Raw genomic sequence first — 27,044 nt, forward strand, 5'->3', positions numbered from 1 at the left:
GGCTCATAAAAAGTCAGAAAACAATCAGAAATTCTCAGTCCAAAACTCAAAGACATTCACTTTTCTGTCATAAAAGATAAAGAAAAGCAGCAAATGTTCACATTAGAGATGCTGTAACCAGGGAATTTTTGGCATGTTTTGCCTGAAGAGTCTACAGCCACACTAGCAGCTCGGTGAGGCTGCACTAAGGCACAGCAGAGCTAAATATTAATGTAAGCATGCAAACATGATTGCACTGACAATGTGAACACGCTGATGTTTAGCAGGTATAACCTTTACTGTGGTCACCATCTTATTTTAGCATGTTAACTTGCTAACTAGCTTTCTAATTTAGCACTAAACAAAGAGCTGAGGCTAATGGGATTGTCATTAGTTTGGGAGGTATTTGTTTGATACTACATTTGATGACCAAACTTAGAACCCCAATTAAAGATAAATAGGTAAAAACATGAGCTTCATTGATTTTTGTATATATATGCTCATCCTGAATTTGACGCTAACAACACATTTCAAACAAGTTGGGACAGCAGCAACTAAAGAGGTAAACAGGTTCATTGGTAACAGGTGATAATATCATGATTGGGTATGAAAGGGGCATCCTGGAAAGGCTCAGTCGTTCACAAGCGAGGATGGAGCGAGGTTCACCACTTTGTGAACACATGATTGTATAAAGGATGTTACTACATGGGCTCAGGAGCACTTTGTAAAACTGCCGTCAGTAAACACATTTCATTTGCTAATGATTACATTCTGTTTTATTTCCGTTTTACACAGCGTCCCAACTTTTTTGGGATGTTACCGAGCCTAAAGCCAAACCGCTAATGTGGCTAAAAAGTCCTTAAAGAATTGATTATCAAAGTCCCTGCATGTTAATTTTCCGTCAAATGGACTTAGTACTGCAGTTTTATTGGAATGATTATGCTAAGAAGAGAAAGGACAACACGACATCTGGGTCTTTCCAGTGCTTTTGCTCTGATAGTTTCCCTTCGCACAGTCTGTGATTGTTGTTTCAGCTCTTGCAGGTGTGGAACAATCCCCAGCAAACACATTCTTGTACCACTGTAAAAAAAAAACAAAAAAAAACAAGACCGATTGTTCTCCTTATCCCGAATTTATCTGGGGGGTAAATTACTGCCCTCAGGTGTTTGAAGCAAATGCCAATCTGCTTGTACATGTTTGCATACACGTACGCAGATGTGTAGCTTTGCAAACAGGCAACCACGTTGAAACATTCCAGATGGCCAAGCAGATTGTTTTGTGCTAATTTCCCTAGTGAAACGTTTGAACAGAAATATCATACACGATGGGATAACCCAGTCCATGCTGAGGCATTAAGACTCAACAACTGCAGACATCTAACAAGTAACCTACTTTTCACACAAAGACCTACACAAGCATGCAGCCATAAATCTGCTACTGGTGAAGAGGCTGTAACAGAGAAGTGTCTTTAGCAGAGGAAGTACACCTCGTGACCAGTAAATTACATTTAAACTGGCTATTGCAGTACTGCAAGTACCCTCAGTGATTACTGACACTGAACTGGATCAGTTCGGATACCAATCTTCTGCCTTTATCAAGAGGCTAAAATGTGCCACTGAAAAGTTTTGGCTTTTATTTTCAGCCATGCTGGTGCCATTACTATAAGGATGTCAGGCTGTCAGTCAGTCGGTCGGTCCACCACTTTGGTCTGGACTGAAATATCTCAATGCTTGGATGTGGAAGTGCCATGAAATCCTGTACAGACATTCATTTTCCCCAGAGGAAACTCAACTCGACTTTGATGATTCACTTAGCTTTTCCTCACCCATGAGCTTGAAACATCTTGGTAACCTTAGGTTCATGGCACCACTTTTCACCTCATATGTCAAACCAGCAAGTCAAACATTAGCATTTAGCTCACAGAGCTGCTAGCATTGCTGTAGAATATTAGTCTTGTCTTGTGAACAGTAGTCTGACTTCTAAGTGACAAAATCTAAGTTATAATTACTGTTAGACATGGGTTCAGGTCACTGTTGACACTGTGCTGACAAATCTTTTGTCATCTCTCAGGGTCACCAGCCCTTGTGTCTTTATTAAACCAACAAAGCACTCAGGCTAATACCATTCAGCTAATTGTACACTAAAAGACAGTGTTGCATTGTGCGCCTCTGCTCCGTATCATGCTGTAACCACAGCTCCCATACAGACTAACTGAGCTGAATGTACGCCCCGCTGCAGCTCAGCACTGAAAAATCAGCTGACTGGAGGAAAGCAGCGTCCTGACACTCCGGCGTCTGGCACCACACATCTGGCATTCAAAAGGCCTCGGAGCAAACGTGCTGACATTACTGTTTCGTGTGGGCTCTTTCTCTATTTTCAGCCACCTGCTTTTTGCTATCTGTTGTGTCATAGCAATGAATGACACTGGATGCAGCATTTGTATTTACCCTGCAACCAAATGCCACTGACACACAAAACAGCTATTGATATTAACTTGTAGAAAGCATAAAAGTGTTCTCTCGAGGAGTTCAAATGAATAAAATCTGCAGTTAAAGAACAAAGTCTTGCAAATAATGAGTTCGTGTATCTGGAGGGACATTTGTGCCATGGTAAAGAACCTTATCTGTAGCAGATGTATTTAAAATGACCAACACTTTCAGCAATATAACAAAACATAAGAGGTTATAATCACCACTTTGGCCTTCAAGCAAATATCTACTCTATAGGGTTGATATAGGGTGCAGTCATTCAAGTTGACTCATGTCCTTGAGGCATAATTGTTCCAAGCTCATTCTGTTAGAAAAGTTGAGCGCGGCTGCGGGAGCAATATGTTTCTCTGCCCTTCAAACACTCACTCACTCACTCATTTCCACATTGTTTCAATCGGTTATGGTTTCGCAGATATGATTTCCCCTCAGCATCAGTTCTGGTTATTGCACAGATTATAATCACCGCTGTGCAAACCACCAGCGCTCACGCAGGGATATTGAGGTCGCGCTATAATTAGAAACATACATTATTTAGGTGGCATGTTTTCCACATGCAAAAAAACACGTTTGACATAGTGTAAGTGGTCTCATGTTTCATGGAAGTGGGAGAGAAGATCTGAAGTCATGAATGAAACAGTGACATTTAGAGAATCGTGAAATTCACGGGGACAGTCTAGTATGATTCATTTGCCTATCAGCACCTGCAAAGCTCAATGATTAACATGCTACACGTGTTTTTGTACAGATTAAACAAAAAAAAGAAGCAACATGTGAAGTCATGAGCTCCGGAGGTGCTGGGAGGTAGATTATTAGACCTTTGGACAGACCCAGGTGAGCTGTTTTCCCATTTAGCCCCTATGCTAAGCTATGCGAACGCTCTCCTATCGAGCTGCAGCTGTATCATCTACTTCTCTTCAAGAAAACAAGTACATGTATTTCCCATATTATCAAACAAATCTTCAGAGCTCTATATAGATGAGAATACACAACTGGCAAATCATCTATCTCCCTTTTACCAAGTCACTGAGTCAAACTTGTATGAGGTCTGCAATGAAGTAAGAAATATCTTCGTATTGCATTATCAATCGAGCCAAGACTCTTTGGTCATTGCGTGCTATTTCAGTATACACAGACAGATAACAACGTCTAAAACCCTGACAGTTTTGGTGTATAATGAACTCTACTCAAACAGCATGACTCTGGAATTTGCTGCCATAACTACACAACGTCACAGAGCTTGAATACCACATTCTAAGTTAGACTGAGTCTTTCGCCTGGAAAATGATCCTCCAATAAAATATAGAAGATAGAGATGGATAGGAGCCGGTGAGGCAAGAGTTGAAAGCAGTGAGCGTTGGAAGAGGAGGCAGTGGAACTTACACAAACTGAGTTTACAATGGGAAGAGATGTGTAGATCGTCTCCTCAGAAGCACATCTGTGCTGCTTCCAGCGTTTCGTTAGAGCGAAATGTGTTTTTGTTAGTGAAGAATTATACAGAATGAGACGACTGGATTCTGTTTATTACTTTATTATTTCTCTCAAAGCTTCACGGCCAGCCATTGATTTCTTACCCGTATATTAAAAGCAGGAGCATGTAATGAGACTGAAATGTTCTTTATGCTTCTTTACAGACTAAAAAATTTGCTATAAGCATGTAATTGATGAAAGTATCCAGGATTATATGAAAGTACTTTGTTGTTTCTAACATTTTGACAACAGTACTTTTCTGAGGAGTGGCGCCTAGATTTAATTTCCATTTTGACATTATAAACACATCATCCTCATACTGTGAGCACACGAAAAACCACCGTGAACTTGCTCCTGATTGGTGCCCAAAATGTCAACCGCATGTGAAACAATTAGTTTGAAGAGTTAATGAGTCAATCAACAGAAAATTAACAACAATTTTCAAGTCACTTTGCAGACTAATATCACCTCGTTTCAGCTTCTCACCTGTGAGGATTTGCTGCATTTTAATGTACGTGTGTGACATCTTTTGGTTTCTGGATGAAAGGATTTTTGGTTAAAGGATAAAAGAAGCACGTTGAAGAAAACATGTTGAGCTTTGAGGTTTGATTTGCAGGTTTAACTGCAACACCATTACATTCTATTCACCAAATCATCAAATACTTTATGTACCTTTACCGCTGCACACAAACAAGTGTTACAGCTGCATTATCTTCTACAGCGATACTTTAATATGGCCTTATTTTATACACATTTTATCATTTACGGGTACACGAAAAGCTTGCAGACAGCACACACACACACACACACAACACACACAGAGGCCATTCACACGGCCCATTCCTATAAATCTCGTCTCTCTCTCATTTCATTCCCACAATGGCCGTTCAATAATTCAGGAAAACTGCGCAGAGCATGTCGCAACATACAGGCCATGTTCAGGAAAAGCTACAGGCTTTTCCGCCATGACCAGAAAGCCGGCGTACACCAGGGACCTGCAAACAACAGCCGCAGAAACATGAAACAGCAGTCGGAACACTGTAGAACAGGATGACAAGAGCTTATTAAAATACATTAGATCTGACAGGAGACATTAAGTACTAAATACTGTAAATGGTTCTTTCAGAAACCCCAAGGATGATATCGAACACGAGGAGACGGCGTACTGTACTTTAAGTGTAGCATTTCCTTCGCTGAGGCAGCGTACTCAGATGTATCCTCAACCCCAGAAATATGTTTTAAATATCCTCTTAAGGACTCAGATTTTAGACCCATAATTAAGCTCCTGATGAGTTGAAAGGTTTTCTCACCATCTGCATCGTGTCTGTAGCATTTAGATGATTAAACATTATATATTGTACACACACAGTATAGAGTTATTGTGGACGTATGTAGTGACAGATATGTGCATGTGTGTACTGATTACTGTGCTATTAAACAAACAAAAAGACAAAAAGACTCGATTCAAGCATCTTCTGTTGATTTTATATACATCAAGACATTCATCCACAAAGAGCTTCAAGCTTATCAACAGAACAGATGAACGACAGTCTGAGTGTAAACATTGTTTTTAGAAAAATCCTGCAGTGCACTTTTAAAAAAAGAACAAAAGCTGTAAACTGGGCGATGAGAAGACGACGCACGGCTGTGGGTTCGCTGCACGCTCCCCCTCTGCTCATGTTGTGTACTTGCTGTAGTTCTGGAGGGTGTATGTTGCCACAGTGTCTAACAGCCAACCACGTGTCACAACGGCAGCTTGTCTAGAGAGACCTGTTGAGCAGATAAGAGGGTTTTTTTAAAGTAAGTCCACAAATGACAAAATCATATAACATCCACACGTCATCTGAAACTGAATCAATGCAGAATATTGCAAATTATGATGCTATGTTTTGGTGTCTCTCTCTCTCTCTCTCTCTCTCTCTCTCACTCACACACACACAGTCATGTCAAAGAGCTCCTCTGAGGGGGAGGGAGAGAGAGCTCATCACTTCAAAAACCTCTCAGAAATCAAGTTGAAGACTTGGTGGCTGTATGCGTGGAGTCCGACATTCTGCTGGAAAAATGAAAAAAGCGACACCCGTCTCTGGCCGAGCATTGTAAACGAGGAGGAGCTTTGCACAAACGTGAGAGTAGCCTCTGTCAGACCTGCTTACCCGCTGTGTTCAAGCTGCATATGGAGGCTGTCCTGCAGCCTCAAAATCAAAATGTCGCAAATGTCCAAAAATTGAGATACTGTTTCTTTACTTTATCACCTGGAGCTGTTAGCTAAAAGTATTAGCATTCAATCACCTCTACATCCAAACTGTAGCTCCACCACCTTCACCCTTTGATCTTTGTATCTACCTATCAGCTGTTTGTATATAAACTACACTAACCTTTAAAGTTTACATCTACATACATGCTGTATACGTAACGCTTTAGCTCCACTATAATTCCCAGCAACAGCTGCTCAGACCTTCGCTGTTCACTTAACCTCAAAAACAAATCTTTGTTCATTACAACAGATCAGGTGATTCTTCTAAAATAAGCAGCATATTTCTTCAAGGCAACAACCTGACCGGTCATGTCCAGAATAGATCTTGCAACATATAATCTGGAGAGTGTGTACATACACTCACACATTTCCATTACATCAGAGGGATGGGTGAGTGAGAGATGTGTGTGATTTCAATCAATGGTGCAGAAAAAGAGGATAAAAGGGGGGGGGGGAGAAAGGGGGGGGTGTGATGGGGCTACTCGATTACCTGGGCGATGAGTGCCAGAGGACGTAGAAGAGGGAAAAGCTGCATTAAATATGCAGCAGTGCAAATTAGGATGCCAGGAGAAGGGAGGAGGGGAGGGGGCTCGGAGCCACTTGCTCCCTCTCTGTTTCAAACTGTCAGCTCTCCTCGTGCAGTGGCAGCCTCTCTCTTCTGTGGCCAACTTGTTTTGACATTTCCCCACTCGCTCCAATATGACATTTTCTGTTGGCCATTTCTCTGCTGCCTAACTTCCTTCACACTCGCTTCCCCGGCAAGTCACTCCCCTCGTTTTTGTTGGGAACCTGTCTCATTTTGGCTGGCAGCGTCTGTCATTTCACCGTTCTGTCACCCTCCAACTGCTCCTCACACGCGCACAAACACATTCAAATCCATGTAATAATGGGCAGACAGGTGCACAGTCTGTCTGTCTGTCTGTGCCTGTGGGGACTGTCCCTTCACTGCAGCATGTAAAGATAAAAAATCTGACCTTAAACAATATTTCAACCAGCCACCAAACAGTAAAATGATGTTAACCTTTATGTAACAAATTCACTGACTTTAACCCAAAACCTTGCCCTTAAAGGTGGGGCGAGTCACTCCGGACAAAGATTGCTGATGTTCGCTGAATGTGAAATTTAGCAAATATCTCTTCACTGCCTGCCAGCCGTCTGCTCTGCGAGTGTGTGCTGAAAAAGATGGGAAACAAGCAAAGTGTCTCGGGCCAAGACACACAAGCTATTCCAGCCAATCAGCAACAGGTGGCGCTCGAGCACAGGAGAAAAGGAAGAGGAGGGGAGGGGTGTGTGTGTGTGTGTGTGTGTTTTGGGGGGGGATTAGTGTAAGGGACAGTAAATCTGATGTGTAATCACATTGTGAAGAAGGAGAGATGGCGATATCAGCAGTCTTCCTCCAGAATGACTTGCGATAACCTTGTTGATAACGTGAAGACATTTTGAGGATGACCGTACTGTTTTCATCTTTTGAACACACACTGGAAAATGTTGTGAAATAATTAGTAATGCGGACATAATGACAAACAGGTAAAAAGATTTTTTTATTTTATTTTATGGAGCTAGAACAGTCTAGAAAATTAATAATTTTAATGTTAGCCTGGAGCTAGACCTCTGAATAGCTGCACCAATCTCAAATGTGAGAGTGATGGTCATGCTAATGGTTGTTATCATCAGACTGGGACGTGCTAAACGTGATCAAAGCCAATAGTTCAATTCCTTTTTTAAGTCACGACCAACATGTTAAAGGTCTTATTCAGAGCAGCTTATTAGGTATTAGCAGATACAAGCTAATGAAGGTAACCTGGCAATGCTGGCTGGCTAGCATTGGCTAGCTAGCTAAATAGGTACATGACATACTAGCTATCCTGCTCATTTCCAGACTAACTCTCTTTTTTGTCATTATATCATGACAAACATTTAGTTAAGTGTTCATTTCATGTCAAACAAACACAACAAGCATGAGAAAATAATTTTTTAAAGGTTGGAACAAATTAGCTAACATAGCTTGCTGCTTGAAAAACCTGTGTCTCTTAACAGAACACTCTTGCTAAGTTGAGCCACAAATCAATAAATCTTCTTACTTGCCTCAATTATTTGGCTTAAGTCAATAAAAATTATCCCCCTGTTGGTTTCTTCAGAAGTGCTGATGCCTTTTCAAGAGTCCCAATACTGGATAACATCGGACTCGGCGGCAGGAACTTTCATTTTGTATCACGGAAATCGTTTTGGTCATTGTTCTCATACAAAAGGAAACATCACCACGCGTAATCACTGGTTTTCATGGAAAACCGTCAACATGAACTTATAACGTTGACTCCTTTTCTCCGTAAACTTGTTTAACTTATGCTAACAGCATACCGCCTGATGGAGCCTCACAGATTACTGACAATTAAGACTCTGAAGAGGAAACAATTACATCAGGTTTTAATGACAACTGATGATCTTTAGTCCCATATTGTAATATTAATAACTACTGGCCTATCTGACTCTCAACAGGTCTATACATGCACCAGACTTGAACCATGTGAAGCCATGTATGAATTATGTAATCTGCTCCCGCTGCTGCTGTCAGTCTAATCTCTATCTTCATGAACTGTGAGTGTGTGTGTGTGTGTGTGTGTGTGTGTGTGTGTGTGTGTGTCAGAGAGGATGAGAGAGATTGAGTGAGAATAGAGACAAGATTGAAAGTGTTAGAAAAGTGTTAGGTGAAAATGAAATTTTATTTTAAGACTCACTGCTGTATGTGGATGACGGCGACCCTGATCCAGGCTGAACAATGACCAGCTGATGAGCCTTCTGGGCAAGAAAAAGATGCCTAATTAGACTTACAAAATTAGCAATAAGGAGAACATATACGAGGCTCGTATAGCCAAACTGGAAAGAAATTCTCTTTTCACTCCGTCTGTCAGATTATCTATTAACAGCATAAAACCTCTTGGCTGAAACTTGCTGGCTTAAGGATTGTTGATTAGGCTCTGGTGGTTATTGGCTCAGGGGATTTTCAGCATTAGTCAATTTTCGACATTACTAATGGAAAATTGGTTAAACACTGCTTTCGTCTGCCATTTTCAAAAATAAAATGAACCCAGGAGACAAAGAATGGGCACTAGCTGTAACGGAGGCACCATCTTTGTGGGAGGCATGCACTTTACTGGCCGCCACATCGTCCCTGCAGGTAACAGTTTACTTACTTTGCTTGTACAGTATGAATCATGGGAATCTTAAGTATGAGGGAAGAAGGAAGTCATTCGTTTTGCAGGCATTTGTTCATAAAGCAAAGCATTAGACACATGCATGGCTAAACACTGTAATACAGGACAATAAAAGAGCATCAAGGTGACAGATCTGATTGTTCTTTTCTGCTAAGCGCTCACCTCACTGCTCTGATTTTCAACAATTATCCCTGAATTTCAGTATTATTAAAACAATACTGACCGACTGCAACGCAACGTGGCACAATAACTGACTTTTGACATGACTCTTTAAAGTGGGAGAGGCTGGTTGCTTACCTGTTTGCTGTCGAGGAGAAGCGGATCTTTGACCACAGCTGCTCCACACAGCTCAACCATCCACTCCATTTCATCTACAAAAAACACACACACACACACACACACACACACACACACACACAAAAGTTGGCTGTAAATATTGGCTGTTTTGGGGGGAGCCTGTTTGATAAAGTGTCCTTGGTCACACATTAATGTAATTCTCTCCACTTTCACTCCTTTGACCCCAAGGGGATACTGAGCCGACTCATTTCAAGCTCAGACTTCCTTTGATCGGAGGGATGGAAAACAGGTCAATACTTAAGTCTCCACTCAAATCAATACGTGCGTCTCACTCAATCAGTCAACACACATTTAACTTGTGTAAAAGGTATGCTTCATATTTCAGCATATCGCCAAACACAAAACAAAAACTGCAATCAACAGCTTCCCTTGCTTGTTGCCTTCAACGTGAGAACACTCGTGTCAGGAAAGCAATCAGCTTGCAGTGTTTGCTGTAGATAACCTCAGTGTTCAACATACACAAACATGAGCAATTAAATAATGGATGGCTGAGCTGAGGAAAACAGGCTCCATCCTCATGCTTGTGCCATGCAAAAGAAAGTCTTTAAGCTCCTCACGCTAGCTAGCAGATGTCGGCCCATTAGCAAAGCTCCATCGATCCAGCAGGCAGCGGGAGGATGCTGCAGGAGCACTTTAGGAGCCCCAGGAAGAAGGAAACCAAAGAGTGCAGCCTGGGTTTTTAAGCAATGTGCCCCCCCACACCCCCACCCCCCGAGACCTTCACCCATGATCTGTCAATTCGTTCATGTTGGAAGGGCAAAGCAAAAAAGTATGTTGTATGAAGGGCAACCAAACTCTGCTCTGACTTGAAGTTGGAGGCCATTAAATCATTAAGACCAAAGTTTTGCTGGTGCAGGAAATTGTAAGACCAGGATATTTGTGCCAATTTGAGAAGACGAGAGCTGCAGAAACACTCTGACCGAGACTGATGGCTCATTTCCACTTTCTTCTCCCAGCCAGCTAACTGTCGCCATCGCAACCACTGTGCAATATGACAACACCACACCAAAAATCATCCACACAGACTCCCAAGACCGTATTCAGCCCGCCCACACTCTGGTGCCACTTGTCATTGTTCTCCAGTGCAGAAATGACAGGGGTTAAAAAACAGCAGAGTTAGTCTGTGCCAGTCAAAACCTGTGTGAGGTGCTTCAACTGTCCTTTTGATTGTTACTGTTCCCCTTCTCTTTAAAGCAAAGCAGGTGTCTATCACAGTCCTGCAGGACACTGGCATCAATAAAACTGAATGAGTGGGGTTGAACAAAGTCAGTTTTGATTGAGCCTACAGGACAGCGCGGACAGCACGACGGCAGCTGGGAAAAAGCAACAGTTCCAACGAAATAACACCTGAGACTTTTTTGTTTTTACACTCTTTTCTGTGAAAGCATATGCAAATGATAGGGTAAATAGCCTCGCGTCTGTGGTCAGCAATCAGAGACATCACTGACATGTTGCAACTCCTGTGGCGTTAGGAGTGCTGGGTTTCTCAGACAAACAAAAAACTGAACAAGATCGAGCTTAAGGTAGACAGAAAATTAAGGTGATTACAGGTAGCTAACAAGTGGATGACAGGTATTTTATGACATATCTGACTATATCTAAGCCTAATGAGCAATCTTAGCTAGTCTCTTTATAGTGCTCTGAGTGGACTGTGGGTTTTTGGGAAAACAATTAAATTTTATTGATGAACTTAACATTTTTTTTCATGATAACACAAAGGTGCAACAGAAAGAGACAGAAGGTTGTGAGAATAGTTTGATTAGTTCATTTTCAACTGTAAAATAGCTCGACACTTTAACTTCTTTTACTTTTTCCCCAAGAGTTAGAGGAGGCTGGTCAGCTTAGCTTAGCATTAAGACAGGAAACACCTTGCCTGACTCTGTCCAAAGGCAACAAAATTTGACTAGCAGCACCTCTAAGGTCACTATTAAACATATTATACTTGGATTGTCTAATCAGTGACTTCCTGAAGTCTCCCCTTTGCACCAGTGTGACATGACCACCATAACTGAAGTGACAACACTGTCATGAAAAAACTCTTAATACAGACAACTTTTAGTTAGATTACTCTGTAATTCCCTGATCCGCAGTACATTTGTGGAAAACTAATTCTGTAGAGTTCAACTTGGATGTGTAATGCTGTTGATGTGATTTACCTGTAGTCATGTCTGTAAAAGGCCCCTGGAAGCAGATCTTGTAGCCCTGCATGAGCAACTGAAGAGAAAAAGAAGAGAAAAAGCAACGGTAAAATAAACCACTGTGAGACGTCTGCAAAATGTGTACAGCCGAGCAAAAGGGGACATTTATTCAGTGACTTTAACCTCCGGAGAATAATACTGTAGCCGGAAAAAACACAGCTGAGTATATTTCTGAAATGTCCAAAAGGTTACGCTGGTCGGGCTGAAGCATTCAGCGAGCACATCTCGCAATTTATATCAGGTATAACTCATTTATTGTGTTGGAAAAAAAAAAACTTTCATTTTTTGCTCTGTAAAACTGTAATTTCAGGGATGAGTCAAAGTGAAAAAAAAAAAAAAAAGCAAACAGAGCCGCCGTCATTGAAGTAATATCACGCTTTAAGCATGCAGAGAAAAACGACTTGCCCCACACCAGGGACACATTGTTTTATTGCACCCCGAGTCAATAAGCTCGCTTGAAATGGGAATGTAAAATTGTTTCCTTGAACCATGGTAACTACCCGAAAGGAAATGTGCGACCGACACCACCGCCTCACATACAGTGTGTGGCTGGATGGAAGTGTTTGGAAGATAAACGTCCGAGCTGCTGGAGATAGAAATACTAATTTCTCACACCTCCCTGTCCGTCCATAATGATCATTAGCCGGAGGTGCTTGGTGAGATGAAAAAGTGTTTCTGTTACAGATTTTTAATTTAGACAACACCTAATGTCCTTCAGGAGGTATTAAAGTGTGTGATGTGATAACGGACCAACCCTACACACACACACACACACACACACAGTTTGACTGACTTCAACATTCTGGTGGCAGACTCAGAGTCCGGGCACTTCATTTCATCTGTTGGTCTGTTTGTCACAGTGGTGCAGGTGACAGAAAGTGAGGATGAGCGGGACAATTTGTCTGGCTCCATCAAAGTGTCGGCCCTGTGTTGAAGCCACTTAAATAAGCCTGAAATTACTAGCTAATTCAATTAGCAGAGGTTCTTCAAAGGCAGCGATATGGCCAACATGACATCTAGCCGTTTCTAATTTTCCCCCTCACTGGCAACAGAACCGGCCCTGCTGGCCTTACACCAAGAGGAAAATTACAATTAGCTTTTTACAACAGGGCCTGAGCTGCGAGCTAAGAGGCTGGTGCAATAGGAAGAAACAGGTTCAAGTGCTGTTTGTTGTTGAGAAACTTTATTTGGTCTCCTTCACAGAACCAGACGATTCTCTACGGTCGGACATTGTGCTTTTGCGATCAACACCAATGGCAATAATTGTCAGTGATAGCAGCAGTTTTTATTCCTTTTCACTGAAAGGTTTAGTGTTAAGATGAGATGAGCATTTAACCGGTTTTAAATCTTCTTTAGGAACACAGGCGACGGGTTGTTGACATGTTTTAAGAGCCGTGGTCAGGCTGACTTCTGCCTCTCCAGCTGATTTATAATCTATAGTGTAGTGTGTTGATAATCTGATAGAATGGATTTATGTCCCGATAAAGGCTTTTGTGGGCCAAATGGTGGATGAAATGGAGAGCAAGCAGCTTAAATGCATCTATATTGTGAGAAAGAGATGGGTCTTTTCACTCAATACTGTACCTACTGCTCTGTTTCTGGCTGACTGCACTGCTTTCAGTTTGCTTCACTGACTGTTAAATTACTCTTTAATGGGGCGTCCTGGTGGTCCAGTGGTCTAAGAAGCAAACTTTGTAACTGCATTGACCCTGCCGGTTCGATTCTGGCCAGAAACCTTTGATGCATAATAATCTCCCAACATTTCCTGTCTCTACTGTCCTATCTGATACAGGAAAAAAAGGCTAAAAATATCATTAAAAAGGTACTTTTAATGGCTGTTTCTTCCAGACCCAGAACATCATCTGCCAAATGGACAGGTGAACTAGTCGTACTTTCAGTATTTTCTAATGTGGCAGCTGCTGTGAGCACATTATCTTAGTTTTTGTGATTTGATTTTAAAAAATGCTGCTGCTGCTGCCATCTCTTCTATCATACTCCATGGCTAACCTTGCCAGGCATTGCCATCCCACAATTATTGCACTGACTCATTGTGCTCCAGCTGCACCAAGGATGGATCAGCTTGTGCACTCAGACGCGGCCGTGAACTCTTTCTGCGCCTGACTGTGTTTAGCTGACCAGGGACGCGCGGCAGATGGTAAAGAGCTAGCAGCTAAATCTGCAACGAATGCTTGAGATGAATGTTTTCGTACAAGGCCCCTGACAAAACGAGATTTCTGAATTTTAAAAAAAGATCATAAAATGACAGCCGGACTGTCATTTTTTTCAGTACTTAACGTATTTAACTCGACTGAATGAAATATTGAGCTTGTTTATTGAGAAGAAGACAGACCTGAGGGAAAAAAATCATTTGAAAACACAAGAAAATACTAAAAATACTAACACAAAATGAAATATTTCTTAATGTTTTCTTTTTCAGCGCCAACACAATTTTTTCCTTTTTCAGTTTAGTCACCATTCGAGCCCCACAGACCCCGACTCAAGCTTTATCCTTCAGAGGCCGTTAAGATGGAACAAACACTGTATAACAGCCACCGTGTTCAGTGTGTGGAGGGGACTCACGTGGCTGTCTTCAGTGGTGCGAGCTCTCATGGGGCCCTGGTGGTTGGGTCCATTCACCACGTCACCTCTAACTTCAAACACACTCTGTTGGAAGAGTGCAAAATGACTTCAGTGTTTGCATTAAGTATGTGAACCTTAATCCCAGTGGTATAAAACCTTCCTGTTGCCATCAGCCTTTAAATAAGTGAAGCAATTATTCACCCTGAGCTGATAAAAGGACTGCTGACAGACAGCGACTATTATTTGATTTATTTCAGGGGTCAGATGTGCTCCTAAGAGTGCCCTGAACATTCTTCAGCTTGACAGTTCATTTTATAATTGTACGGACTCCATCTCCACATACGCTGGATGATGCATAAAAAAAAATGCTTATAAACTGGCATGGATGATGAAGAAATAGTTTTAAATTAATGGGGGCATTAAACAAAGCTTGGCAAAGGATTATACTAGCATAGCACCGAACCAGATGCGGGAAAGGCCAAAGCAAATGGATGACAAATAATTTATGAGGTATCACAGCGATCCACGTGGAGAGATTCATCATGCAGCCTTAATTCAACAGCAGGACACAGAGAGAAGTAACAGGAAACCATCGACGCGCAAATTCGAGGAGCACAGAGGCGGGCATACCTCATCTAAGACTTTCTTTTGTTTGAAGCACTCTGAAATCCCTGCGGAGAGGAAATAAGAACAAAATACTTATGAGCTTATTGTCAGAAGCACAAACAAACTGCTCTGGTGGCTACTGTATTATGTAACAGGCCTTTTATCCCCGCCCATCCCTCCGCATCATGCTGCTGTGTATTTAGAGTATATTGTAAACTCATCAGTGATGGAGCTCGACAATAAAGGGAGTCGGGACTTACAGTGGAAGCTCACCACCCACTTCCTGCCTGCAATGCCAAGGAAGTACTTCAGCGTGCGCTCACACACCAGTTGTCCATCTGCCAGAGACGGGAGAAGAAACGGGGATGTGTGAAAAGGTGCGCAAGAGTACGTGTGTGTGTGCGCATAAACACACCACAGACAAACAGACAATATGTGTGAGAAAAGTTCCCGCATGCTCTTAGACAATGCTGAAAGCTTTAATACAACGCTAAATAAAGCACAGTATAGGACTATAACTACTGCCCACTCTTCCCAGAAATTACTTTTTTTTATTACGTTATCATTTATGCTACTTAAAGTTTAATTAATTAGGTAAATGCTGGTGTTAAAGTACAGAACTACAATGCAGTTCCACACCAACAACCTCTGCAGTGTTTCCCAAACTGTCGGAACAACTGATTTAAAGTTGCACTTTGTCGTTACCACAATTTGAAATTTGATGCCCCTGATAAGACCAGAAGAGGGTTTGGCGATTAGACGAATATATCTATCGATCAGCAGCAGCAGGGAGAAGCAGCAGGGACGAACACCATGCAGAGGGAGAATATTTTCACACCTGACTCCGTGAATTAAGGGTTTAGTTCGACCAAACCAGAGCTGGTGATGGTGGGGAGAGAGTGGAAAGACTAACTAAGACTGGTGAGACTCAACAGATATGTCACTGTAGGAATGGATATTTGAATAACAGCACTTTCACCAGCAAAAATGAATGAGCAGTGCCTTTAAACTGCACCAAACAGTTAACTAAGACACTGAATAGGTTCACAGGCTGTTCAGCAGGGTTGGGGTTATTCTTCCTTCACGAAATACATCAAATATCTATTGAGTTGTATTCCAAGTAAACATCAAGAGCACGTTATTGACGCATCTCAAACATTACTGCATGCCAAATGATTATTATTTGCTAATGGTTAGAATGGGACGCCTCCTGCTCCTTTCCAGCCTTGAACCATAAAGATCAAGAGGCCCAGCATTCCCATTTTTTGGTTACCCAGGAAACAGCTGCCATTAAATAATAAAAAAAAGGGCTTCTTAAACAGTGACAGTTAATATGGTGCTTTGGAGACAGCGAGCTCTGAAATTAAAAATAATCTATCAGAGAGGGTAATTAGCAACAAGCGGATGAATGGAGGAGAGAGTGAGTGGGTGAGAGAGACACAGAGAGCTTATCTCTGAGGAGCGCTTTAAAAAGACACACAAAACAAGCTGGAGCTACATGTGAAAAGAAAAATGTACTTCTGGAAATGCAAATGTTCCAGCTCGAGAAAACATTTAAAAACAGGACTTTGGGTTGGAGTGGACTTTAATTGCTCCTCTGTGTATCAAACCTCAATCAAAGTCCGGTGGATCAATTCAACACTTATAACAGCGAGTCTCCGCTAAAGGAGCGCTGCTGTCACACACATATACAGCCTGGATGTGCGTGTGCTCACCTGTGTGCATTATGACATGGGTCACCTCCGGCGTTACCTGGGACACCACACGGGCACCGAGTCGCTTGGCAAACTTTTTCACCATTATCTGCAGGCGACAACATCAGACTGTTTAATGGATCCTGCTGCGGAAAGAACTAGATGAACACATTAAGTGACTGAACGGGTGGATGGGCACCTGTTCACTGGGGCCTAATCCAGATGAGACGAGCACCATCTTTGCTTTACTTCTGTCTCTCGAAGGAGTGTTGTTTTCTTTGTCTTCCTGCCCATCTGATGGTGAACCGTTGCTCTGTTTGGCTGCTGAACTTGAACTAAGCGTCTTGGAGGCTCCGGTGCCTTTTACACTCGGCCCTGTGTGTGCGGAGCGTTGCACTGCTGAAGAGAGACAACAAACAGATGAAGAGAGTCGTCAACAGTCAGAACCCAAAGGTACAGTGTGCGGGATTTAGGTGTTTTCGTTAGCTTAGACTGAGCTAAAAGCACAGAGTCCACCTTGTTTCTACAGTAGCCCAGAATAGACAAAACACTGGCACAGAGGGTCTTTCATGCCACCGTAGGTTCTCCCACCCCTGCACACTTCGAAGGGAAGGGAAGGGTGAGGCGAGGGGTATTCAGGGGGTTGCAATCTGCAACCTCGCAGCTAGATGCCACTAAATCCCCCGCACTGAACCTTTAATCTGAACACACTCTTAAAAACAAGAAAAACACACTTTTTGTTACATGTCACACCCCTTCATTAACCACACAGTCAGGCTACCAGACAAACTGCTCAGCTCAGCTCAGTCAAACCAAACCCTGCTGACACTAAAAACATTTGGAGAAGCAATAAAGGACTACAATCCCAAAGTGACAGTTGACATATAGGCCTCCTTATCTGGACTCAGAGAATCCGAGGGGAAAAGTGTGGAATCATCAGATTTGGGGGGGAAAAAATTGACTAAAAATGACATCTCAAAATGTTTTTCCTGTGTGAGTTCATTCTTTCTAACTCGACACCAGGAGCCTTACCCATCTCTGCACTGCCGCCATGCTTTGACACACCGGGCTGTGTGACGCCTTTGCCCTCAGATCGTCTCGTGTTGGGCTCTTGTTCTGCTCCTGGAACAGTTTTCCTGCAGAGACATTTAGCTTTAGTAGAACACGGAATAATAATAAAACATAGTGAAGATTGTGGCCACGTCCCTCAATGGTCTGCAAGTTGGTGCCTGAGCTGATTAAAGCATTTTTAATTCATTAATATTGCATTTGATTGATTTTTAATCATCTGTGTATTTGCATTTGCAGATGGACCATTGCTCTAAAGTGCTGCTGTTGTCTTTGAACTTCAGTGGTTTGGTCATGCTGGAGATGAAGGAAGTCTGGCCAAATCCCATCCAAACATTGCTGCCACAACAGACTGGACGCTCCTCCCTCGGTGGATGTTACACAGCACAGTATACAACAGTAAAAAACACTGCAAGAAAGGGTATACTGCAGAGTGCTTAATGCTGAGGTATTCAGCGTCAAACATATTGAAAGTGGTTTGGCTTTATTAATCTGAGCGTGGCTTCACCCCGGGACAGCACTGGAAGAAGTATTTAGAGTGTGTACTTAAGTAAAAGTAGCAATACCACAATATAAAACTGCTCCATTAAAAGTACAATTACTGTAGACACTGTATGCTTAAAATGCTGATTGTCAGTGTAGAAACTACGTCCCTTTTTTTTTTTTATACCGGACAGAAAGTTTTGGCCTTCAGTCTCCTCTTGAGCAGGTCAGACACATGAGCACTTTGAGTCAAAAAGCCTGGGTCGTTATGTCTGTGTGTTCAGGGTCATTACTCTGCTGCATTGTGTGCCCCCGAAGCTGAGCAGCAGCAATTTAAACTCATATCATGACTCGTTTCATTTCAAATCAAATATGCTGGAGTAAAGCCAAAATGATAAAAGACACAACACTGTCCTGACACTGACTGCGCTGTGAGCTTGTATTCAGTCGGAAGATGGAAATGTTGAATCACACCTCAGTATTGACAGAAACTTGATATCCAGTTACACCTGTCCTTCGTTATCAGTTGACTACGAGCTTTTTTATTAGTAATAAGAATAAAGTTTTGAGAGTTCTCTTCCTTTGTTTTCTTTTGGGTTCATTTATTCACTCAAAGACTCGTGAAATACTGACAACTGGCAGCGAGCCGACATTTAAATTACCTTCACCGAGGTGATAATGGCTCGTTGAAAACTTGTTATACATTCCAATGCAGCCATTCTTTCCATGCGCTCATGTAGTGTATGCTTTTTAATTTAGAGCTCGTACAGCCCTGCGCCTGGAGGACAGCACTTAGAACCCTGCAAGGCGAGAGGTTGGGGGGAAGCAGTCAAGCGGGAGAGATAAATTACAGTGGCAACACAAGTTTCCCTCTAAGTGCTCTAAATGACATATAAGATGCAGTCAGTAATGACTTTTTTACTCCACGCAGCATAAGCAGATTCTGGGTTCATTAGTGAGATTATCCGCCTGTCCTCTTGAGACGCATCAACCTCTGAGAACCACACGAGCAACGCACACACACATGCTAACTTTCTCCTTCCCTTACAGACTGAGAGAGACCAATTACATGCCACTTGCTCCAGTTATTGTTCCACCTAATATGGTGGCGCTGAAATATAGCTCCATTTAAAATGTATTAACGGAGTATGGGACCCTTTGAGGGGAGCGATACAACAGGCCCAGGCAGATGTTATTTCATTACATTTGTCACTGAAGTCAGGGTTGAGTTCAAGGACTGTCACAGCAGATTTGCTTTTGTCACTGGGCCAGTTAAGCAAACGAAAAAAAAGTTCTGCTAGCCAGGCTAGCTGTTTCCCCGTTTCAAATCTTTATGCTGAGCTAAACTAACCTGCTGCCGCCTGCAGCTTCACACTTAGCGGTCAGATATGAGCGTTATCGATCTTCTCATCTCGCTGTGCATCAAAAAGTGAAGATGCTTCTTTCCCAAAATGTCTCACTATTGCTGTAAAGTTACTTTATAGTCATCAAAAATGCAAAGCCAACGCTCATGATGAGACCAGATATGTCACACATTGACAAATCTCGCCAACCATATTATCAGATGGGACAAACTCATTTAGCTTGGATATCATCAGCTTCTCTCATCACTTCCTGCAAACAGCGAGTGAATGTTGGGAGGAAAGCTTTCATGTTTTCATGTCAGACACGCAGCGTTTATTCATAGTGCGGTTGTGCATGATGCCTGTTGATTCAGTTTTCCGCAACAGCAACTCAGCACTGAAGCTAATTAAAGCAGACACAGATCGACTGTTTTATTGAATGTTACTGTTTCTTTCTTATATTTTGTGTTTAATTCGGAACTAACTTTTTCAATGTTTATCACTTATTCAAAATGTTTTCAGTCAATAATTCTTTCTTTCATGAAATATTGTGGTTCGTAGTAATAAAATACAAATTAAATAACAAATAAATCATGAGAATAAATAATACTACATATACTCTCACTACACACTGTACATGGACATCATATCAGGAGACAGAAAAAATGTCTAAGAAGCACTAAAAGTTCACTCTATCTGCTTTACTGACCTGTTAGAACCTGTGTTCAGGTCACATGGGAGGGGTCTGTGAGGGTCTGGGCCTGGGGACACAAAACAATCACCAGCTCTCAACAGTTCAGCTAAAAAGAAAGAGTTCAGCTTGGGGTGACTGGGTACATTATCCTTGGAAAAGAGGAAAAAGGTAGAAATCGAGTAGCTTTGGTTTGCTTAAGAAATGTCATAAACAAATAATAAACCGTTCATCGACTAATCGTGTCATTTACATTTCATATCTGCTCACCTGTGGTTTTGCCGCCCTGGTTTGTTTTTGAAGGGACTTCTTTTGCAGGACTGTCTTCTTTCTCCTGAAGCACCTCTGACACAAGAGCCATCAACTTCTCCAACCTCACCAGCTCCTTCTGCATCTCTATCTTTTGCTGAAAGAAAAGCACAGAAGTGCAGAAGAACGTCTTAAAATTACAACAGAGTCACGCACTTTAATGAAATGCAGGGGGAGATGAGAGGAAAAGGAAAGACGCAATGCAACATTTACTATTAAAAAAATGAATAAAATACAGGGACACATGCTGGCTGCACACTCTGTGTCTCGCACTGACGTATGAAAACAATAACGACTGTCAATCAGTGAGGAGGGACCCACACTCAGAGCCAGTTAGTCATTACTGGAAGGGAACTGTTGCTTTTTCAGCCAGACATCAGTTAGTGTGGAGAATACAAAGCAGAGTAAGAGAGCGAGAAGGTGATTATATAATATTTAAGAAGTGACAACAGCTTTTTCATCTGGTGTTGATTCAGAGGAAAGGAGTATATTAGTTTAAAAGTGTGTGTCAATGCTTCACTGAGCTAATACTCTGAATTTCATCCTTTTCTTCCTGAGCGAGAGCATTGATTATGTATACAGACACACAAACAGGCAGCACAATAACACCGAAGCTCTGCATTCTCAGATGTGTGTAATCCTGGGCCCCTTTCTAAACCCCGGGGCGTGAAACTTGAACTCCCCAGTCAAATACGGTCGACAGATAAAAGTGAGAGCGCCGGAAGATGGATGAGGTAGAAAACAAGAATCATCTCCTAGGCGGCATTTCCTCTAACGTAAATGAAACGCAATTTAGAAAGCTGCTGAGGGGGACATTTTTTACTGAGCGAGGTAGTCTGTCATCCAGGAGGTGACAGTTTGCTTTGGCAAAGTGTGGTGGGTGCCCTCTTTGGGGCGTAGCCTGACAGTGCATCGCTGGGAGTACAGTGCAACCAGGTGACGCTGAACAAGCACGCAGAGGGACTTCAAATATTTGTTTTCGAATTAATGGGAAGTCCTCTTTGTCAAGAATCAAAGGTTGTTCACAGACTGAATTAGATGTTGTTCAAAACAGAAGGCGAATTTATACAACTATGGATTAAAAAAAACAAAGGAACTGAGAACATAATCATATTTACCTGGGTAACAAGAACATCGCTCGAAAATTGTGATGACTCCATGGAAACACCGGGATCATTTACTGGGACATCACCTGCAGAGAGGAAATAATCAAGAAGAAAAGCTTTATTTTTCCTCCCACAGATAGACAAATTCCAACAGTGGGAAACAACAGAGTAAGCACATCTTTGGCACATTGGTAATAGAGGAGAGGAGTTATTGTGCTGCTTCATCTCAGCTGGCTGCAAACCTAAAAATGTAGCCTTAAAATACATATACATATATATATATATTTTAGTGGCTGAGAATCAACTCACATTCATCTGGCGTGCCGAACAAGTCCACAGATGCTTGGCTGGAGTTAACGCAGTCGGGGCTGGGGCATGCAGGTGGACGGCACAACTGTTCCGCTCCACCAGCTGGAGCTCCCTCACATCCTCCAGCTTCTTTTGAGCCTCCCTGATTCTGGCTCAGGACACGGGGAGGAGCTGATGTTTGAAACATTTCAGCCATAGTTGGTAATTCCTCTCCGCTGCTATCTGATGAATCTGATGAAGACGGCAGCCTCTGGGCCCTCGTCCTCTTCCTGGGCATGCTCTTGATGGAGGAGTGGGCGCTGAGCTCTCCGCTGCCGTGGCGGTACAACTTTGCTTCGTCTGCAGTTTGCGCACCTGGTACTGCGAGGCCATCGGGGGTTAAAGAGGACTCTGCGTTTTCTCTTACCTCCTCCCTCGTGGTACCATCAAGCTGATCCTTTGTGACTTGAGAATACTTCGAGGGTTCGTTTAGCTCCTCTTGTTCAACGGCCATGAAGCAGAGCCCAGAATCTACCACTTGAGGCACAACAGACAGGTGAGGACTTTCTCTCTCACACTCTTTATTAGGTGTAAGGGCACTGCTAACACTGGAGACACAGTTGCCATCAGCTGAGTCCTGACCTGAACAACTGGTATCAGACATTGAGGCTACGACCACCACTTGATCTGCTTTCTCGACAGCGGTTTTTCTTGTCAGGCCGTGTGAGTTAGAAGGAGAGATCAAGTCACTACAAGCTGAGTTTTCCTTGTCTCTCAAGGCCTCTTGGTTGGTGATTTCAGATACATTCGTGTGTATCTGATTTTCTGCAGATTCAACACCAGAACAAACACGTTTGTTCTCCTCTGCCTCAGCACCCTGAACGTCATCTCGGCCTGAACGACGGCTCTTTTTCACATTTGGACCACCGAGATGGAAAGATTTCCTCTTCGTGGCTTTGAAGCTCCTGAGCAGTTGCTCTGTGTCCAGCTCGCTGTCGTTCTTCTCCTCCTCGTTTTCTATTTCGGCACATCTGGTCTCACGAGCTGAAGTGTCCAACTGAATACCGTCTGGGAAGCGATTGGTTGGATTGTCACTATCAGGTGTTGGATCTACTGCAGCTGCTTCAGTTGGACTTGTAGAGCTTGGGACCACGGGGACATGACAAGCAGAACTAGCTTCAGACAAAGTCTCAGGATTTGGCACTTCAGCTATGCACTCTTCAGCACCTTCTGTTGGTTTCACGTAAGATGTCCTTTCACCAGACTCCATGTTTTCTATTCCTCCCAAATCTTGATCATAAATGCATCCATTTCTTTCAAGCAGTTTTGCCACGTTTCCATTCTTCGGTGATGCCGTATTATCCGACGCTCCACCTTTGGCGTCCTCAGATTGATTCGCAACGTTGCTGTCTTTTTTGGGTATTCTGGCTTTCAAGTTTGCTTTCTTGTGACCATCCTGGACTTCTTCAGTGAAGACTTGAAGCCTCCTGCTTCTCCTAGTGCTCCTCGTGACAGGGATTTCTTGGTCCTCGCTGCTAGGGTAATTCTCTATATGAACCTGAACTTCTTCTGATCTTGGTCTAGTCTGAGGAATGGTTTCTCCATTTTGTACTCCAACCAGAACAAGAGGTTTTGTCACTCTGGCGGCCTTGCCTTTTTCTGCCCTTGTGTTTTTACCTTTCCTCTTGACAGTTTTCCTTTCCTCTGTACTCTCAGACGTTGCCTTAGCTTGCTCTAGCAGATCGCTGTCAACCTGTTGCACAGTGTTACGCGTCCTCCTATTTGACTTTCTCCCTGTTTGCTGCTGTCCAAGATCAGACAGAGGACAGGGAACCTCATCTTTGGCATTATTTTTGTCACTTCCTGGCAAGTGGTTCAACTCTTCCCCATAATTGTCTTCATCATTTTCATTCGTGACTTCCATCTGTTCTGCTTCTTTAATGATGTCACTGCTGGTGTCCTTTATTTCTTCTATCGTCTGTTGCTCTTCCTCCATATCGCTTTGACTTTTTTCTGGCGGTGGGCTGACAAAAGCATTGAGTGGAGGAGAGGTGATCCTCTTCCCTTTCCGCTCTCGTTTGTAGACGACCCCGAACACCTGCTCTTCGAGGGCTTTAGCACGATCCTCCCTTCTAGGGTTCACATCACTATGTTGTCTGACATCTATTGTTGAAGTGGAGGAACAACTGTCGGAGTCATCGCTGTCTTCATTTGGTTTCTCCAACTCGAGACTTGCTTCAGTTGGAACTTTCATGAGCCACTCAGTGACTTTCTCTAGACTTTTCTTCTGTTTCTGATTAAGAATCTTGTCAGGCTCCAAATCCTTTTTCCGCTTCTTCCTTGAGGACTTTTTTAAAGGTTGTTGTTCGGTCTCGTCTGGACTTAATGATGGACAAGGAGAGGCTTTCTCCAAATTGGAAACTCTCCCTTTGCCTCTAGTTTTGTGTGTTGTTGTTGCCTTTCCAACAACTTCAGACATTTCTGTTTCCACTGGCTCCAAATTATCTGTAGAGCTGTGCATCTTTTTGTCAGAGGTTGGTGGAGCCTCCCCAAGGCCACTGTCCAGGCCGTCATTTTCTGCTGTTGAAGGACTCGTGTCTTCAAGTCCCATAAGTCTTGCAAATCCATTCTGGGCTAAAAAAAGAAATGGGAAATGACAAATAATTAACCTTTTGGAAGACAACACACTTTCGAAAAGTGTAACCATCACCTATTACCTCTAATGCCATCTTCTACTGCAGATTACTACCCACCATTAAATCTGCCAGTTAATTAGAGGTGAAAAGATGCACCACCATCCAAGCACTCAAGATTTTACCTGCGATAGTTGAGGAGTGGGACCTTGAAAGATCATCACTGACAATGTTTTCCATGTTGTCATGGTCGGTGCCAGGTGTGTCTCCACCAGATGACATATCGTGTTTAGTAACTTCAGCATCTGTGACACTTTGTAGGGTAAAATAAAATTTGCATCAAATAAAAATACAAAGTATATGTTGTGAATTAATTATGTTTTCATTATTTCACATGACAGACAAGTTGATATTCAAATTTCTTACCCCGACTGTCCTTTTTGCTGGGACATTCCAGTTGAGTCTGAAAACATAAAAGTGATGTTATTAGATAATGCAAGTTAATTTTACAAAGTCATTTTAATAAGTCTGTGATGCAGTCTTACAGTTTGTGCCAGTGTCATGTTCGTATGCCTGTATCATGTCCTGCAAGCCTGTGACAAGTCTCTGAAACCCAGGACTCTCTTGCAAGCTCCTGTGTAAGAATATGTTATATTAATATTAACTGTTTATTTACTAGAAAGTAATGAATGTTACACTGTCAGCTTATTCATTAAATTGTCCAACCTTTTGGTTATCTTGGCTTTACACACTGGACAGTTAGCCCGGTTTTGTTTGGTGCTGTCCAAAAGTTTCTGCATGCAAAATCTGGTGAAAAAGGAAAACACACATGCTGTTTGTGAGTGTACGTGAAAAAAATATTAAAATACCACTTTCTTTGACAAAATGAGGAGTAGCCCAATGTTGCTTACTTGCAAAACTGATGGTCACACTTAGTAGATACAGGTGCAGTCATTAAGTCCAAGCTACAGGTGAGAGAAAGTATTAAGTAAAGATCATGACAGTTTTTCAAAATAAAAAACTTTATCTTTCAATTTTACCAGAATTAGTGTAGATGCAGTAGATTTTGCTTGCTCACCATATTGGACACTGCAGAGTCTCCCAAAGGACTGAAATCCCCTTTTTTACATCTGTGGCCTTTGGGGTTTTCATTGTGCTGAAATGAAAAATCATAGCACACACACTGAGGCTGTAATCAATACACTGCTTTCAAATCTAAGTGCCAATATTAGACAAAATGATACAGCATGAAGTGAGCATGTTACTGAAGAGTAGGGATTGTCTACATAAGATTATAATGTAATTAAGAAAATAGAATATTTACTCTCTCCCAAATTTCTAACATTGAATGCCAGCTGAAAATTTCAACTCTTTTTCCCCATTATCACACCCACTGGCGTTCAACTCAGTCTGACCTTGTCTGATTATAACAAAGGGGCCCTGTCTCAGTGAAGTTACAACAATTGTATAACTTTCCGTACTTTGGTCATGTCACTTTCACTGTAGACACAGATTGTATTGTTCTCCTTGTAGCCATATAACACCTTATCTAAAAAAGGAAGTCGCTGACTGAAATACAGTTTTTGGGGCGGCTTACTACACACATGCTCATAATACAGTGAGGTTAGTCAAAATTAACGCTCAGTGACAATATTTGTTAGGTATATTGTCACGTTATAAAACACAGTGCAATGTTCGCATACAGTGTTAGCAGCTTGGCGTTAAACATCGGGGATGCTAGCGGCTACGGTCTGTTGTGGGGGGTTTCACAACTTCTCTAGCAACCCCGACTTTCTGACATGTGAGACTCAGACAATCGACGCAAATACGTTGACAGACCGATATGTAACTCGAGGAGCAAAGAAGACTTTTCCAAATACCACCCGCTAATTGTAAAATACAAAAATTTCCAACTTTACCTTGCTTTGCCAGCTACAGTTCAGAGATATCAACAACACAAGAATCATCCGCTTCAGTTTTCCCGCAACTATCGTCTTCTTCTGCTTTTGATTAACGGCGGTTTGCACCACATATTACAGCGACACCTACAGGCCCGGAGTGTGAACTACATACTGCATGTTAACACTAAACTTACATTAATATTCTTTTCTTTCCTAACTTGTAGTAACAAGTAACAAATTTAGTGTAAGATGTGCTGGTAATACAAGGGAATAGGCCTAAGAGCAAGAGTTTGAAATAGATTTAAAAACAGCACAGGCTTAGGGAGACTATGAAATACGGCAGTCAAACTGTGTTGTTCAGCAGGTTATCCATCAGATGTATAGAG

The 27,044-nt window shown here is 42.3% G+C and overlaps 1 protein-coding gene across 1 annotated transcript; it reads right to left on the reverse strand.

Annotated features, from left to right (window-relative positions):
- Window positions 1-5,450: 5,450 nt before the first annotated feature.
- LOC143339113 (uncharacterized) lies at window positions 5,451-26,737 on the reverse strand. The gene is made up of 21 exons (XM_076760138.1): window positions 26,677-26,737; window positions 25,836-25,913; window positions 25,669-25,722; window positions 25,484-25,564; window positions 25,303-25,391; window positions 25,184-25,220; window positions 24,943-25,070; window positions 22,146-24,758; window positions 21,849-21,922; window positions 20,692-20,827; window positions 20,440-20,491; window positions 17,869-17,972; window positions 17,036-17,235; window positions 16,858-16,945; window positions 15,403-15,480; window positions 15,167-15,207; window positions 14,537-14,620; window positions 11,915-11,972; window positions 9,699-9,772; window positions 8,925-8,985; window positions 5,451-5,705 (listed from the first exon to the last, which is right to left on the reverse strand). The coding sequence occupies exons 2-21, from the start codon at window positions 25,907-25,909 to the stop codon at window positions 5,611-5,613; spliced, it is 4,221 nt and encodes a 1,406-aa protein (XP_076616253.1). The 5' UTR covers window positions 25,910-25,913; window positions 26,677-26,737; the 3' UTR covers window positions 5,451-5,610.
- Window positions 26,738-27,044: the final 307 nt, after the last annotated feature.

Source organism: Chaetodon auriga, chromosome 20 (genome assembly GCF_051107435.1).
Source record: "Chaetodon auriga isolate fChaAug3 chromosome 20, fChaAug3.hap1, whole genome shotgun sequence".
In the NCBI taxonomy this organism is placed as follows: Eukaryota; Metazoa; Chordata; class Actinopteri; order Chaetodontiformes; family Chaetodontidae; genus Chaetodon; species Chaetodon auriga.

Bases quoted from the DNA above. Each gene is read 5' to 3' on its own strand.
- LOC143339113 (XM_076760138.1), bottom strand. From the start codon at position 25,909: ATGAAAACCCCAAAGGCCACAGATGTAAAAAAGGGGATTTCAGTCCTT. The intron at 17,973-20,439 runs GTCAGTAAAGCA...ATGTCTCTGCAG, and splicing joins CTGAACACAGGTTCTAACAG to GAAAACTGTTCCAGGAGCAG. The intron at 11,973-14,536 runs GTGAGTCCCCTC...TTTTCTCTTCAG, and splicing joins GCACCACTGAAGACAGCCAC to TTGCTCATGCAGGGCTACAA.